Raw genomic sequence first — 18,009 nt, 5'->3', positions numbered from 1 at the left:
TGCATGTCTCTATTAAAGTGGGAATTAAATATTTGTCATGAGCATTAGAAAGAGAAAATCTTGGGTTTTGTCTGCACAAAATACCAACTAAAGCAAGGTTCTTGCTAGTACTAAACCAGTATAAGGAACCAGTACAGCAGGAGCCAGGATCATCTGAAGTTCTTTCCAGAGTAGTAATTATGGAACTTGATAGCCTTTTCTGTTGAAGCCTAGTGGTGTTCTGATGGCCCAGAAGACATTTAAGAGAGTCCAGTCTTAAGATTTGACTATTACTTCCTAGACAGGTGCTTCATTTTGCATTGACTTGTTAAGAGCATCCTGAGAGGCGGTGATACACAAGTATTTTCCTTCTAGAGAAAGGCAAATCCTCCTTGCTTCCTGCCTCTACAAAGGTGGAGGGTTTTGTAGGTAGGGAACATCATTACTCTACCCCTACAATTGTGTTAAATCAGTGCTAGCTGCTACTTAGCAGCTGTAATAACTGAGTAAAATTTGCATTACTTTGTCATCATTATCCATTTCCTAGGTTTCGAAAATCTGAACCTCCAGTTTTAATAAGGTCCCTGATAGCACAGAATAGCTTTGTGGGTTCAAAGTTAAAGTTTTTTAGCTTGTGATTCTCCCAACTTGCTTTGATCTTTTGGAAGAAATTAGAAACACTTAGCAAATGATCCTCAAAAGAGGAAATATTGCCAATGAGGATTGGAAGGGGAAAAAGATGGGCTGAGATCAGAGGTAAATTTTGCTGGAGACTGACATAAACCATTTGGTTTTGGAGTGACAGACCAAGTTCTGAAATATGTCAAAACTTTCCAGTCTCTGAAGTGGGATGGGTTAAGATGATTTTTCCACAAATCAAGCTGCAGTGGAGGTTGGTGTGAAAGTCCCATGTTTTTCATTTCCACCATACTATGGCAAAAGTTTGTAGGGAAGGTGTAATTGGAATGAACTGGTTTTTGCACATTCGTGTATGTAGATGTATGTACAGTATTAAGGTTTGACACATTTATGTTAGCAGGTTAGGCACAAGTTATCAGTGTTATCTAATAACAGTGATAACTTTGATTCTGATAACTTGTGAGTCTGGAACTTGAAACAACTACTCCACTGATTAATCAGCTTGAGAACCACTGTAGTCTTCAGTCTCAGTGTCTGAAAGTGCATGGTCTTGAGCATGTCCATTACAGACCCCAGCAAAGAGAGAAGTGAAATTGATTTTGGTAAACTCTCAGATTTCTGCTGCTTAGGAGATGTGAATGTTAGACAAGTCAAAGGCGTGCTGCTTCTCAGCTTCTCCCCCTTGTGTCTTTCCAGATAAAGGGGTGAAAGTTGTCACCCCAGGTTTATGCGTGTGTTTTTTCTCTGTATAGCAGTTGCTTCCCACAGTGCCTTAGATAACCAAGGGAGTGGGCAGTGCCAGCTGTTCACAGCCAAGGGGTGGATACGAGTCTCTCTCATGGGTATACAGTTGGAGCTCATGGTGGCATTAAGATACAGGCAGCGGAATGTCATGGGAAGTCTCCTATTTCTGATCAAATCGGCTTCAACTTACTTTCTGAGAGTAACTTCCTTTTGGTATCTGACAGTAGTTTGAGAGCAGTGGTTGTTTAACAGCTGCACAGTCCAGGCGGTTCCAACATTTTTGAAATATCTTTCATGTGGAAGCAACCATTTCTCTCTTTTTTTTTTTTTTTTTTTAACAGTAATTGGCCTTGGGTGCAGTGAACAGATTCACTGCAGGCAGTGTATGAGTAAATGATTCTATTTGATTTTTTTTTCTACTCACAATCAGAATAAAACTGACAAATATAAACAGCGTAACCCAGATCAGAAAACAGCCTTATCCCTAACACAAACAAACATTCCCCCTACCTAGAGAAATCCCACAGATGATAAACCATCAAGTCCAGCTACGCTCCCAAATTTAAACAGGAAACCAATATTTTTGTAGTCACAGTGGCTGCCTCCTTCCATGTCCTCGGGCTCAGAAAATGTGTATGTTTCCAGTACACACAGGGAGCCATTGTTAGAAATGCTGTTCTTTCATGTCGACTCAGTAACTTAGAGAAGAAAATCAATTACTTTGGTCTGTTATTCTGTTTAGGGTACTCTCTCTAGTTTTCAGCCTTGTTTAATAAAAACAGGGGAGAGATTTTAGGATTTTCTATCCTGTGTTGAGGATCTGGAGCTTACTGTGCCTCACAGACCAATCGTGGAGGTATCCAACATCAGACAGTGCCAGAGTGAGACTGCCCCTTAGTTAGGAGGCAATGAAGATGATATTATTTAGCCCAGCAGCAGGATTTAATCAGATGGCATCTGTGTTCCCTGAATAAAGAAGAGTTTTACAGTGTCTGAAGAGTGCTTATAATATCTTACCCCTGCTGGGTCAGAGAAAAACTCCAGTCTTCTCATACTCATAGATGAACAGTGCAGTTGTGGCAGACAGTAGCATCCACGTTCTCCAGGTATTAACTGCTTGCCCTCTGTGGCTGTGGTGAGACTTCAGAAGGTGTTGAGAGATGTTGAACAGTAGAAGGTCCTTTCTTACCAGTGCTGTAACAAGATAGCTCTCGATCCCTTCCCCTGCACTTTCACCCAGCTATTTTCTTCCCACCAGCATACTGTAATTGTAGTAAATAACCAAATTGGTCAATACAGAACTGAATAAATATGTAGGGAGACAAGGATGTAGGCTAAGCAGAACTTTTGTTCTTCGTGGAAGTTCTCCAGAGCTTCCTTTTCAGTACCCTGAAGAGCCCATGATGTGCTCTAAAAAGTTGTTCTCATAGTGCAAGGGGTCAGATACTGTAATTTTTAAGGATCCTTATGATAAAAGTGTTTAAACGAGGCTAACAGGAATTCATGAAACTAAGATGATAAAGGCTGCTGCAGCATTCTCAGAAGGACCACTGGGAGATGAAACTCAATTTGGTTAGGCAGATTTACTTTGTGGGCTTTCATACATTTAAGAATCTGGTATTTGGGCTTTGATTGACATGGAAGTGAGCTGCTCTGGAAATGTCATTTGACTTATTTTATTTTTTAAAGAGCCATCTCCACCTTGGAGAGATTAGCAATGAGCTTTCATTCTCTTGTTTGGTGTGGGTGAGTTGAGTTCTTGATTCTGATGTAAATGCCTGCTATCAAGAGTGTAATAATCTGTAAGAGGACTTTCAGCTTCTAAAGGGAGAAAAAGGTAGTGTAGCTTGTGGGCTTAAAGTTTGTCTCTACTTGGCACTGGTGCACAAAGCTCTGCAGCACTTGGAAGCTGGAGGAGTGACAGAGAGCTAAATATTACTTGTATTTGCCTGCGAGGAGGTGGTGGAGTCACCACCCCAGGCGGTGTTCAGGAAGCATTTAAATGTTGTACTGAGGGATGCAGTTTAAAGGGAAATATTGGTGAAAAGTGGATGGTTGGACTGGGTGATTTTGGAGGTCCTTTCCAACCTTGGTGATTCTGTGATTTCTTTTTCCAAAAATGTACCAGGACTCCATTAAGATAGTTCCTACTTCTTCAGCCAAATCTTCCCCTCAGCTTTGTTCTTTGTGTCCTGGCTGCTAGGGATGTGAAAACTATGGATTCTTATTTCTGGTGCTTCCTGTGCTTTTTTCTTCCTTTTTTTTCCCCCTCCAGAATGTGTGTTAGCATTGTCAGTGTGGAGGCAGCAGGGCATCCTGCAGCTTTGCTGGCTGCATCAGCACTTTGTCTGACCTACTACAGTGTGTGGTAGATTCCTGACTCAGTTTCCCTGCTTGCAGGACAGATAACTGATAGCTTTTTGTACAGAGCGCTTGAATCTGTGGCTGGAAAGAGCTATTGACCTCTAGATGTATTCCCCCTCCTAAGTATACACTGTGTTTGTTTGATAGTGGAAATGTAATCCTTTGGGAATCACGAGTTCCTATAACAGCTCTGATATATAAATACAAACGCTCCTCATTACAAACAACTTCAAAGCAATCACAATATGGATTAAAATACACAGCCCCCATCCTCCGTACTTAAATGCAGCAATGTGAAGTTCAAATGAAGCCATTAGCAGTATCTCCAAATATTTGGCAAAAGCAACCACGCTTGTGTAGCTACAGGCAATGAAAGTCCCTACAACGAAAAGGGAGGGACGGGGGGGAGTAGCCTGCATTGATCTAATTAGTCAGTGAGGCACAAAGTATGTAAAATCTCATTATATATCTCCGGGAAAATTTGGCTTGAGAAGTAAAGAATATGTAACTGATTTGTCTATGGGTGGGTTTTTCATGTCTTTGAATTTTCCAACAGGAAACTGGATTTCTGAAAACATATTAAAAACACACAGAGATACGCACACGTATGTATGTGTATATCAGTGTTTAAGCACATATGTGTCACCAGGCCCTGAAACTCTTACTCAGCCTTTACTCAAGGCAGGCTTTCATCAGAAAGTTCCTGGCAGGGACAAAGTTAAGATTATTTTTTTGCTTCCTAATGAAGTCTGAATCTTGCTAATGCCAGTCACAGCCTGAAAACACAGTGTGTGGCTGTTCCAGCATTTCTAAACCCAGACGATGGGTTTGTCCCATTGCCCCAGGCGGTACAGCTCATGCATGAAACAGCTCTTCTGCCTAAAGAAGATTTACCTAAAAAAAAAAAATAGGGACTTAAATTGACTTTTTTATAACTTGCCTTTTGCCCTTTTCTTTTAAGCCTTTCAGGGATTCATGTTACATTTTTAAAATTTCTCTGAAACCAAGAATACTTGAAACATTTACATTAGAATTTAAGCCAAGATTCCCACCCAATCAGTTTGTCTCGAGAGCTGAAGACTGAAGTCCAATGCCAAATAGAAGTTACAGTCGTGTATTGTCCCCCCCCCCAACATGAAAAAAGAATCCCAATAAGAAATAAAACCAACAAGCAGTCACCCACCAAGTCCTAAAGCTAAACAGCCAAAACAAAAGGGGAGAGGGAGGGGAAAGAGGCGCTGAAATGAAGAGACTCGCTCAGTCTTGCAGGAAGCCAGGTTACAAATAGAGAAAGAAAAGGAACAACTCTTCCCAGCCAAGCATTTTGAAGAAGGGATGGGATTTGGAGGAAGTGCTGAGTGTTACCAGTGCAGGTGCAATTAGTGATTTAGTTCTTGTTTAGAGGGTTCTTTAATAAATATTTAATATTGGCTATGTTCCAACCAATCTGTTTTGCTCTTTCCCCTTTTGTGTTTTCTTCTACACTGACAAGATCATTTGTTTAATCCTTTTCTTGAAGAAGTTGCTCCTATTCTTTAAACTGGATGTTAAAATCTGATTTCACCTAGACATCTTCTCCTTTCTCGAAACAAAGTGGGAGTCATTCTTGTTCCTTGCTTGCTCTCTCCACTTTCCAGTGCATCTCTTAAATATTGAGAATTTGGATTTATTTTACATGCTTCCCCATCTGTCTTCCATTTCTACCTACCCTCCCTCAACAAACAGATGTCATTCTGGCACTTGCATACTAGCAGATCAGAAGCTCTTTGATGGGTGAAGACCAAGGTGTGAAGCTGTCCCCAGTCACTGCTTAGCAGGCAGGTGCAGTGACGATCATTTCTGTAACCTGTTAAAAGGTCTGAGGGGATATTAGTGGTCTGCAGCCATATATGCAGACATCCCATGAAGCACAGGTGGGAGTTACGTGTTTAAAATAAATTTCCTACCAATTTATGGAAGAACTTGAAGAATTATGTTATTAACCCCTTGTCCCAGCTGTGTGAAACCTGTATTCTTGCCTACTGAATGCTCAAGCCTCTGTCTTGAGGGAACAAGAGCCTTTCAACATTACAGAATGAGTACACCCTCTGTTGTATATTGATGTTTATCCTTATGAGTCAGAGATGGCATCTTCTGAAAGGCAGGTCCACTAGGTCTGCTGCTCTCCGAACCAGACAGCAGCTGCCTAGCGTAAGGCAGCCTGTCTCTGTGCCTTCATCTCTGCCACAGACAGACTGCTAAGTTTATTGTTGTTAGACGTCTTTGAATCTGACACGCTAGTTTTGCTTTGCTTCTCTCCCTTGAAATCTGCTGAAACACAACACGTTCTCTGTCCAGCTCTTCCTTTTACTCTGGTCGAGGTGGTGATGTGGATCCTGCTCACATGGGAAGTGACCTGGTGATGATAAAAAAGATCTTGTGGCTCTCAGAAGCTAAAGTGAGTAAAGTCTGAAGTCAGATCCTATAGCTCTGACTGGGCACTGCTTGCTGAGCTGGCAGAAAAAAACCCCAACAACCAACCAAGCCACAAGAAGCAGGTGCCTGTTGTCTCCACTTGAAGGTGAATCCAGCTAGGTCCCATCTTGAGCTCTTCCTGAGCCCTGTGTTATGCCTATGCCTGTCTACAGATTGTTTTATGTGACATGAGGTGAGCTTGTTTCGAAGGCACACGCTGCAGAAATAATCCAAGTATGGCTCACACACACACATACGTGTGACTAATTATTCTTAGTTTCTGAATGCACGAGTCAGCTTCCTCATTCCAAGGCTTGGATGAGTTGAATATCACAGTGGAAGTTTCTTATGCTATTGTATCAGTCTGTGTGAGAGTACAAGTCTGTTAGGTGGTCTTTGGCCTACAGTTCTCAATTTAAATGTACTTGCTGGGAGGCTATAAGGTATGATGACTGTATGCTTTTGTAAGAAGGAAATCTGATATAGATGTGTATCACTTGGAGCACACATCACAGGTTAATTACTGACACTTGCGTTCTTCTATAAACGGCGCTAAGTAGAACTATATTAAGATGCAAGTAGCCGTAGGCTTTTTCTTGCAAGAGACAATGCCTTAAAAATTGTATTTTAGCCTTCCCTAGAGTACTTTACAAAGGAATTGTTCACGGTTACTGGTGAAATGGTATATTGAAATGAAACCCTTTCAGATAGTTATAAATGAAAAAGAAACACACCTGAGGATCTAATGTTTTAAAGGCCAGAATGAGGCCAGTCTTATCCCTGAAAATCTTGTATCCTTTCTTTCTGTGCCTTGTGTACAGCAAGCTTAAAGCTAAAAGTGCTGTGTGAGGTATTAGCTCAAAAGTATAGCTGGATCTAATGCAGGAATGCCAAGCCCTTTTTGGAACAGAGATAGAATGCCTCACAAGTGTTGGGGCCCTGAACATTGAGCCAAAGTTTAAATCTAACTATAGAAAAGAAGTTGAATATTTGTGTCCGTGAAAACTGAAACCAGGTCTTCTTGCAGGCTTACAAACTTGGTGGAGATTATACTGAAAAAAAGCATTGTCAATTACTGAGTTTGCTAAATGAGCGATTGTTACCATGTGGGGTTGGCAGAGATCTCTAGTAAAGCAGGGGCTCCACAGCCCATTAATGTACTTCAGCTGGCATTGGGAGTCTTCCACCTAAAGCCCTATGGGAGGTAAGTTTCCTGCGAGGTGGAACTGGGCCAACATTCTCTGTAGCTGGACTTGACCCTTGAGTGAGATGCTGGAGGGAATGATTTATACACATGGAGTATGAATGCAGCACAGTGTCTCATTCTGAATAGCTGATGTGCTTTTCAAGCAGACTTCTTAAATGAAAAATGCAGAAGGTAGCTGAAATAGACTGTCTAGCATTTTTTTGAGCTGCTTTCAGTGTTTTAAAGTTGGCTAAAGGGAAGAGTAGAATATTAGTTGTGTGATGTTGAGAAAGAATACGTCTTGGCTAAACAGGCAGAGAAAAGAGTTTGGATGTCCCCACAGTACCTACTGAGACACAACCTTTTTTTTTCCTCTATGATACCAGTCTATCAAGAAATGGTGGTTCATTTCATCACAATGGCAAAATTACGTTTAGTTCACAGTATCTTTGGTATGAGGTGTCTTGGTAGTCTAGCATATGGCATGCAGATTTTCCCACTACAGCTACAATTCCTCAGGTTTTTTTCTGATTCAATATAGAATAAGCTTTTGAATTGAATGCAATCATATAGATCTGACAAAATGGAAGCCTGAAGAAATATTCGATAATACCGTACAGGTGGTGGTACTACTACCAAAAGGCTCATCAAGTAGGACAAGCTGCAGTGCTATTGAAGGAAATATTTCAAGAGCAAGTCTGTCACCTATTACAAATTTATTACTTTAAAATATGCTTACAAGTCTTGTCTTTCTAGAGTAAATCTAGAGTAATAGAAAATTCTTAGTCATTTTTTTTTCCTGCTCTGGTTATGTTTGTGGCTTATTAACATAATTGCACCAAAACTGGGGTTGAAGTTTCTCGTTTTATAGCAGTGGTGTGGTTCAGTCACCGCCACTGCTGGCACATGGTTGGTTCACTATCCTTTCCATATGTGCTGGGGACCACAGAATAGAAGAACCTTGCAGAGTATAAGGTGGAGTGCAAATAGTGGAGGTGAGTAATGCTTATCTCTATGTCTTTTCTGAAGAAACAGTTAATAAAATAGCTTCACGGGGCACTGATTTTTGTTGTTGTGCAAATGCACGGTAAATTTCCAGATGACTTACTTTCAGCTGAGGGGATCACAATGTTGGCAGGAGGGGTTCACCAAACTGCAGATGTACGTTGTACGTGAAACACATTACCCTTGTATTAATGTAACATGGAATTGACTGTGTCATTGATGTTACTACAGAAAAAGCATCAAAAATTGAAAGTATTGTGTCTGCTTCAATTTCTGTATGATTGTTCTGTGTAAGAAACAAAAAAATGTGAATATAGAATCATAGAATCATTGGAGTTGGAAGGGATCTTTAAAGGCCATGTGGTCCAACTCCCCTGCAATGAACAGGGATACCTACAAGTAGGTAGGAGATCAGAGTCCTGTCCAGCCTGACCGTGGATGTCTCTAGGACTGGGGCACCCACAACCTCCCCAGGCAACCTGTGCCGGTGCCTCACAGCCCTTGTAGTAAAAGTCTTTTTCCTTATACCCAACCTAAATCTACCATCTCCCTCAAAAAGAAACTGGTGATCATTATGTATTGTTCTTTACTATAATTGTATCATTTAGACAGTTGAGAATATCCAGTAATTTTGCAGAGCTGGAACTGGAAAGTGGGAGAAGAAGTTTCCATGCTTGTTTCACCCTTCTACCTACAGCTTTATGGTGTTTCTTCAGCTGGGTTCTATTCACACAGGCCACCTGATAGCATACGTCCCAGGTTGGGCTGGAGTTTCTGTTGTGTTACCTGCAGTCTAGGCCCTCAGTGCTCTCTGAGAAAGATTGGTGGAAAAACAAATAAGAGCATTTTGCTTCAGGTCACAATTGAGTCATGAACCTTCCAATGAGGTTTACAGCAAAATATTGAGATTTGTTTAAGTCAGCACTGTAACTGAGAAAGAACAGGAAAATAAATTAGTTTTTCTGTGTATTAAATCCTTGATCTGGTTGACGGATCAGCCACAGAAATGTGTATACTGGCACAAAATGAAATGAGAAGGAGCTGCAAAGGCTGGTGTGTAGGAGTGAGTTTTGGACCATCGTTTCTAATGGCTGTGTCAGTTTAAGTTGATCATGAAGCTGCAGTGCCATTGTGTGGTTAAAGTTCTAGCCTCAGCTTACATGTGTCTGTTGAGGAAGGTAAACAAGCATCCTGAAGCTTTACTTTGCCTTAAATATTCTGAAGTTTGTGGAGACAAGTGTTCTCTTGGGAGAAGACTTAGGCCTTCTTATGGGTGCCTGTCAAACTACTGGCTTTCATAGCTGAAAGTGAACTGCTTTTTTTTCTGAAATCTTTGTTTGGGCAAGGCTGATGTCTCTAGATTAGACTAAAATAAAGGAGAAGTGAATAATTTTTGTTTTCCTATAGAAAGACCAGGAGTAATCCAGCCTTCCTCACAGAATAATTGAAATTATGGCATCCATCTCACCAGAGCAGTGGGAACTAGCCTTGCAGTTAAATTAGCTCATGATCTCTATGAAATATTATCTAAATCCCTAATAGCATTTGTTTTAACAGATTGGTGAAGGAGACCAAGTTGAAAATGGCCTTACAGCTTGTTGCTATTATGGTTTATAGTTTTGAGTATGTGAACTCTGAATACACTAACAAGGCTAAAAGAACAGTCTGTAATGTTGTATAAATCAGCTTTAGAATTAAATTTATTGAGCACGTTTTGTTTGCAAATCTAAGTATTCATAGCTCAAGTATTTGTTCAGAAGTAATCATTTTTAGATGATTTCTTGCTGTTCTTCTGTTGGACAATGAAATGGTTATTACAGGTGTTTCACACACATATATATATATATATATATATATATATATATTTTTTTTTTTTTTGTATGCAACTTACCACTGGTTTCTTAAAGCTGCTGTTTCTTCTTGTTAGAAATTCCAGCAGGTTTAAATAAAGCTTGAACATACGTTTCTGATTAATTTGTAAGTTTTCTGCAGGGAAATTTGCAAGTAGACCCATAATATGACTGCAAATATTTTTTTTTTAATTTAGAATGCGTGCCTTATTGCTGTGTTAAAAAATAAAAGGCAAACAAAACCCTACAGTGTTATGCCATGCATAAACAAGTGCTCAGATGGGGTAATGCCTTTGTGTTATGTTGGTAGATAAAAGTGACATCCAGGTTGAACATTGTTTTGCTTGCTGCTGCATGTGCATTTAATTTTTTAGATGAGTTCTTTTTAAATTCTGGTTTGCGTAAATTAGTTCTAGTCTTTGATATTAAACAGTAATCACGTTTTTCTGCAATTCTCCCTTTTCCAAGGGGGAATGGTTTTATACCGAGACAGGGGAGGTTTAGGTTAGATATTAGGAGGAAGTTTTTCACACAGAGGGTGGTGACACACTGGAACAGGTTGCCCAAGGAAGTTGTTGATGCCCCATCCCTGGAGGCATTCAAGGCCAGGCTGGATGTGGCTCCAGGCCGCCTGGTCTGGTGGTTGGTGACCCTGCACATAGCAGGGGGTTGAAACTCTGTGGTCCTTTTCAGTGCAGGCCATTCTAGGATTCATTCTATGATTCTTTTTTTCTTCATTTATCTGTGTTACAAGTATCATGAACCAGAAGTGCCCCATGCAGTCTAGTTCTGAGCAATGCCTGCTACTGCTAATAGAAACAACTTTGGGTTTATGTTCATTGGGTACAACCCCGTGTCCTGTTGCTGGTCACCAGCCTGCCCCTCTGCTGCTCTTGGGGGTAGAGGTTGACTTTTGAAGGGAAGAGCTCAAGAGGGCATTTTGACTAGGCTAGTATTTCTCAACCAATTGTTCATGGATCTCTCATTGTCTGTAAATAGATAATTTAATAGAGAGAAATAGGAGTAGTAAATACTATGTTTAACTTAATCCTAACTTGAAATGAAATAGAAATTGCCATGGTAACACTGAAAAAGGAGACAAGTCTTTTCTTTAGAATGGTTGACCTGAACTGATGCCACCATCAACTTCAGTGCAAGGTAATGTCCAGCTGTTATTCTTGACATCCCTTTGACTTCCTCAAGAATAATGTTTGGATGCTTCAGTTGCTCAATGATGATCTCAAAGGTCTTTTCCAACCTTTGAGATTCTATGATTCTGTGCTAAATATTTATTGATGTGTTATTTCCATGGACTTCTGAGTATCTATGAAGTTGAAAAAGTGGTTGGTTTTACTGAGGGGGGAGGGATGGGGGAGTAAAAATATTACAGAACTATTCAGATCGCTTTGGAGGAAAGGGAGATGAGGAGAAAAGCAAATAAAGAGCAAGATGTGTATTTCTTATTTTAAAACCTATATATTCTTCCCCTTTCCCAGACTATTGAACTATAGTTGGTGAAGAATATTGTTTTCATAACAGATGTTAGCTACAGATTTGCTGGAGGCCCCTTTAAACAACTTACAGCAGTGTTCAATGTTTCAAAATTAAAAAGTTTGTTTACAGAAGGTAAGATTTCCCTGAAGTGTATTAAATAAGCAACTTCCACCTAAAAATCAAATTGAAATACCGATTTAGTGAAACATCTGTGCTTTAGGTTCTAGCCACCAGTTGCCATAAATTAGTTTTGAGTATGTTTGCATTTAACTTTTTCCCCTTTTAAGGAGCCACGCATGCCATATAATGTTCCTGCTTAGCACAGAACAGTTGCAGAATTTACCAGCTGCACCTTTAACTGTTTGATATCCTGTGAGCAGAACTAAGTCCTGGAAATGTCAGGCTGATGTAACAGTGCTTCATATGGAGAACATTAGTTGTTCCTAGATTAGATTCATAAAATGTAAACAGGTTCAAGATTACAATCACGCTAACGCCACCTTCCCAGCAAGAAGAAATTTATCTATTCATCAGTGTCTGTAGGAGCTTATTATGTGTGCTTGTGTTTTGTAAAGTCTGTCTGAAAATGCAGTACTCTCTGTGGAAATAAAGATGTATTGTCCTAGGAGACGAGTCATTGAAGGTCATCAGGTATGGTGGTAATTTAATGTGAAAAGTATGAACAGATCTGTGCTGCAAATAAACAGCCACTTTACATGCTGATGCTTTCAGCACAGGCATGGGAATATATTTTGTGCATGTAATTCCCAGTGAAAATGAGGGATCACTAAAAATTACTTAAGACTGTATTTTTTTGTAATGTGAAGCTATACTGTGTTGTATTTGGCTTTTTCATAGGAAGTTTCTGGGACTTTTTGTTTTGTTTTGCTTCTAAACAGGTCGCTAATTAACATTTTATATTCATTTGGCAATGTAGATTTTATTTTCATGAGACAGAACAGACTGATATGGTGAAACCATTCCATATGAGATGACATTGCGTAGTGAGAATGAAATGAACTTTGTTGATATCTTTGTATGATATCATCAATATGGTCTTTGCCTTATAGTTTTAAATCATTACTAATGGATGGATCTCAGGATTGGAGGCACTTTTGAGAGATGTCCTGAGACAGGTTTTTTATTTTTATTATTATTATTATTATTATTATTATTATTATTATTATTATTATTATTATTATTATTATGCACCAACTACTTTTTGTTCTGTGTGCCACTGCAGCTCTTTGAAGACAGTTGGCCATTATTGCTGTGCTTTAGCTTTGTAAAGGTGCTTGTGAGGGAAGGCTGTCAAAAAAAGTCATGAGATTTGATAATCCTACTTGTTATCCTCTTTTTCGAACATCTCAAAGTGGCTTTTGTGTTATGAGTGAAAATCTGACCCATGTGTAGCCACAGAGAAGTATCTTCTCCTGCTGCTTCCTCAGCAAGCTAAACTGTGACCTGTAGTGAAAAATGATGAAAGTCTCTGAGTGGAAAGAATCTGTACGTGAAGGATGATGCTGTGTCACTACCTGCATCTGCAAATTGTGGAGTCTGCAAATCTGTAATCCGTCTGTGTGTAAATGCCCAGATAGGTCTGCTGTCCAACTGTCCTCCAACCATTTTTGATATGTAGGTTCTGGGACCATCTGCTTTACTTCCATTCTCTTTTCAGCTTGCCATCGTCTGCCAACACATGCCTGGCATTAAACCTCATTAGAATGAGAGGGGAGGAACCCACTTTTATCCTGAAGCATTGATGAAAGGTGGTTCTTCTTCAGCTGTTGGAAATGTTAACGAACGGCTTAAACCCAGCTGAATATAGACTGTGGTACAGACTGCTCACAGCTGCTTTGCTCTTCTCTTTTGGAGGCAGCTTTTTGACCCTCTGGAGTTCTCCATTTCTCTCCCTTTTTCTTTGTCTTTTTCTCTCATGTTGGCTGCCACCCACATGGTTTTTCCTGCAGGTTCTTTCTCTAGCCAGAAAGACTGGGCATAATTCCCTTGAGATGCCTTCTTAGGATCTTCTGGAGAGAATTATCGGAAGCCATTCAAGGAACTTTCCTTTCCCACAGACTAAAATTACACACTGAGAAATGAGTCGTAGACCTGTACCAACCTAGTAATATGGCAGTCATGATGTTCTATCATTGCCAACCTCTTATGTCCGCTTACTGCTCACACAGATTTAGCGCAACCTGAGAACTGGTTTCCATTTGTTTAAGCTTTGTAGCAATTGAATGAATTTTGTCTTTTCTTAATGAATTAAATATAGGAGCAAGGTGTCTGAGTTCCCTTTGTTGTTCTGTCAAAAGACGTTCTGTATATAAGCTGAATGGTTGTTGTTTTTCACAGATGCACCTGAAATATAACTTGACTACACGAATCACACTGATGTGTAGAATTTAATTGCGTTGTTTACTTTAATCTTCTTCAAAGAGCCAGGAGCCTTGGAGTGTTATATTTGGAAATGCTAAGTTGCTTTGCATGCACTGCAGCAGCAGGAAAAAAAAAAAAAAGAAAAAAAAAGAAAAAGAAAAAATCAAGGCACACTTTATCCCCTCACCGTGCTTTTGTGTGTAATTCAGTTCATTAAGGCGTTTGATGTTGATTTTGTTTTGCCCACCACAGGTTTTGGCTGAGCTTTGTGATACCTCGTTAAGAGATTTATTGAAGTCTGAGAACTAATCAGGAGCTTCTAGAGTGTGTCTGTTCAAGGGGATCGTTCAGTGTTCCGTGTGGAATATATAGCAGATTTCAGCCTTGCATTTGTCCTTTGACCTAAGTCAAAAATCCATTGATCAGTTATTGAAAGAGGATGAAAACTCTAAATAGGAAAAAAAAAATACCCACTTTCCTCTGCCTTTAAGGTGTGTTGAAGAAAAGTTCTGCATAATAATGGCAAAAATGCTCCATGACAGCTTCCCTTTGGCTGTAGTTGGCAGGCTGCAAGCAATAAATGATGAGATAATAGGATATTTTATGAGCTGTGCAGTTTTAGCGGAATGAGTCGTGCTTCTGGCATTACTGTGAGGACTGTTTATAAGGTTTTTCTCCTGTGTCCTCGTGGTTTAAGTTAATGCTCTGGAATGGAGATGATCTCTGGAAAGATGGATGACAGCAAAATCCGAATGGCAGCGTGCCTGTACCTTCAGTGAACTGTCTGACCTGTCTTGCTGCCAGACAGCCCAGTTAGTTCTCAGTTAGGTAATGCTTCATGCCCATTGCCGTGGATTGGTTACCACCAGGAAGGGTCTGCAGCCCATCACACCACCCCTCCAGGTCAGAGCTGCACTTTGCATCCAAGGGAAGCCTGCTGGGATCCACAGGCTGACACGATGTGGCGCGGGAGTGTTCAGATGGAGAGGAAATGCTTATTCCATCTCCTTCTTAGCCAAAGTGTGAGCCATTAAACATTTGTTTGCTGTCTGATTGCACCTTTTTCTTTTGTGCTTGATCAGGAGGACTGGATTGCCTAACAGGCTTTCATTTGGTACTTTCAGTAACGAGTGTGGTTGTTGACAACATGTGCAGGTGTGCACAGATATAGATTAATAGGAAAAAAAGTATGTTTCTGTGTCCTCAGATCCAATCAGTGCCTGGCGTTTTTGGTCAACAGCTCTGGTGCTTGAAATATACTTGTACTGCCGGTATCTGTAAAAGTACTCACAAATGCACTGGTTTGAGTGTTGTCCTGCTGATGCACTGTTGCGTTTGTAAGGGAAATGTCTTATTTACAGGACGATGCACCAGTTTGGCTCTGGCACCTGAGTATGTGTGATGAACTTTTGAACCTGCAGTACAGCCTGTGGGATTGATACTGTTCTAAATAAGTGAGCATTTGGGGTTTGCCTGGACATGATGTAATGAGATAATTGCAGAACCATTTGGCTTTTAACCGCAGACGTAACCTTTTTTTTTTTTTCCCAATGTACTTTATTTAGCTTCACAAAACAAAAAGGCATTAATCTTAAGTCTCGGCTGCTTCATCACAGAATGGATTGGATGACACGAAACTCCTCCGAAACTTAAGTTTTAAAGAATGTCAGTGTTATTTTTAAGTGTCTCCAGCAGGAGGCTTTCTGTCTGGAAGGAGCCCTGAAGACGTCTGTACTGTAGCAATGCAACATGAACTGTTAACGGCAGTGATTTCTTTTGTGCACAGTGTGATTAAATACAGGGCGCAGCAGCTGACTGCTTACCTCTGCTGTTGTGCTGGTGGTGTATGGGAGACCTATTTTGTAAAGTATTGCAAGGGTGACTGTAATAGGAACAGCAAGCTTTCAATCTGAAGGTTTCTGTTGCTGTTATTTGGATACCTACCACAGGTGTGAATGTATGTTAAAAGTCAAATAAAGTCAAATAGTAATTTATTAAGATGTGATTATCACTAATCACATACGAAAAATAAATTATTGTCTTTTGAATTAAGTATGGTACAGAACTTGATGCTGTCTGCAGTGAAAATTTTCAACTAGGACTTACTTTTTCCTATTTTTTTCATGTGTCTCACAGGTCATAAATGTTGATGGAACAATGAGGAAAACCCTCTTAGAAGATAAACTTCCGCATATATTTGGGTTCACACTGCTGGGTGATTACATCTATTGGACTGACTGGCAGAGGCGAAGCATTGAAAGAGTTCACAAGATAAGGGCTAGCAGAGACATTATTATTGATCAGCTGCCAGACTTGATGGGCCTTAAAGCAACAAGTGTTACCAAAGTTTTTGGTAAGTCTGGTCAATTATGGAGTGTGTCTAAAGTAGTTTCTAGAAGCTCTTGCTTTCACTAAGCAGCTGTTCATCACTTGTAATGAGGATGACTATGGTCTTTAGTGTTTGAAGCCTTTTAAAGGAAAGCTGCACTTGTTTTTGTAAAGCTGGGGAAATAGAGTGTTGCAAAAGAAATTTGGGCTTCCAATTTTATAATGATATTATAGTGATTTTATAATGATTCCTAAGTCCTCTGCAGCTTCCGCCTCACTCTGAATTTTTGTGAGAAGAATTTTATTGCTGGCTCTGATCTCTAGAAGTTCCAGTGCTCACAGGATTGCACCATTTTCTGTTGCCCTTTTCCAGTACCAAGTCCCAGTGTTCTTCTGTTGGCAGAATATGTTTTACTACATGGAATGATACAGGCAGAGTTAGTGGCTATCATATAGATACCTGAATGCAAAAGGCACTCTAATTTTTAACATCTCAGCAATTAAATCTTGCCCTGACGACTGAAGTATAGAAAACTCTCACAATCACGTGGAATTCTTTGTTTTGCTTGAAGGACTGTCAAGTCTTCAGATTGTAACTCGGTATAAGTTGACATTGATCTGTATGTCTTAAAAAGGGAAAACTAAAAGCTGGGTGAGACTGATCTTGGAGAATTTTTTGTGATAGCATGTGAATCCCTGGTTCCAACTGATGGAGAAAGACGCTTGTCATTTGATTCTTACTTTTCCCTCCTTATTCCCACACTGCCTGGTCATGGTCATTGACTTGAACAAAATAAATGAGAGATTCTAGTGACTGAACAGCTCGGAAAGAACTGCAGTTACCCAGTTATTTTCTTGTTATTTTGTATTGTTGGACTCAGAAACGTTTTTAAAACTGATGATTTCAAAGAGATATAAAGATGGAGCACTGGATCAAAAAGAATGAGGATAATTGCTTGCTTTCTGTAAAGGAGCTAGTCTTTGGGGAAGTTATAAAATATGTTTGTGGTAGTTCTTCATATATAGGAAGGGGGTGGGACCAGCCTCCTAATGCCTGGCTAGAGGAAAAGAACCGGTTTTGAATGGCTTTGTTAGCAATCCATAGGGTTAACTTATTTTGAAAATGTATAGTCGCGCTACATTTTCACTCAACTTTACCCTCCTCTTCCCCCCATCTCCATAACACACCAATATCTGTTTTGTTTTGTTTTTCAGGAACTAATCCATGTGCAGAGAACAACGGAGGCTGCAGCCATCTCTGTTTCTTTACACCTCAGGAGACCAGGTGTGCCTGTCCCATTGGCCTTGAGCTCTTGAGTGACATGAAGACTTGCATCATTCCTGAAGCCTTCTTAGTTTTCACAAGCAGAGCAGCAATTCACAGGATATCCCTTGAAACCAATAATAATGATGTTGCTATTCCTCTTACTGGAGTCAAGGAGGCATCTGCTCTGGATTTTGATGTTTCTGATAACAGAATCTATTGGACTGATGTTAGTTTGAAGGTATTACTGACATGTGAATTCCCTGAATATAAAGCCACAGAGCAGTTTCTTTGATCTAACAAAGGTCTCTGTTACATGA

The 18,009-nt window shown here is 40.0% G+C and overlaps 1 protein-coding gene across 2 annotated transcripts in view; it reads left to right on the top strand.

The window, feature by feature from the left end:
- Nucleotides 1-18,009, top strand: part of LRP5 (LDL receptor related protein 5) — a 119,389-nt gene that overhangs the window by 76,176 nt on the left and 25,204 nt on the right. For both annotated transcript variants that reach the window (XM_015863807.2, XM_015863806.2), the window contains exons 8-9: nucleotides 16,234-16,450; nucleotides 17,641-17,930. In XM_015863807.2, the coding sequence (XP_015719293.1) occupies nucleotides 16,234-16,450; nucleotides 17,641-17,930 (507 nt within the window). The remainder of the gene's footprint in view (nucleotides 1-16,233; nucleotides 16,451-17,640; nucleotides 17,931-18,009) is intronic.

Source organism: Coturnix japonica, chromosome 5 (genome assembly GCF_001577835.2).
Source record: "Coturnix japonica isolate 7356 chromosome 5, Coturnix japonica 2.1, whole genome shotgun sequence".
Taxonomy (NCBI): Eukaryota; Metazoa; Chordata; class Aves; order Galliformes; family Phasianidae; genus Coturnix; species Coturnix japonica.
The sequence above is the reverse complement of the archived record's forward strand: the minus strand, read 5'-3'. Positions and strand labels throughout refer to the sequence as shown.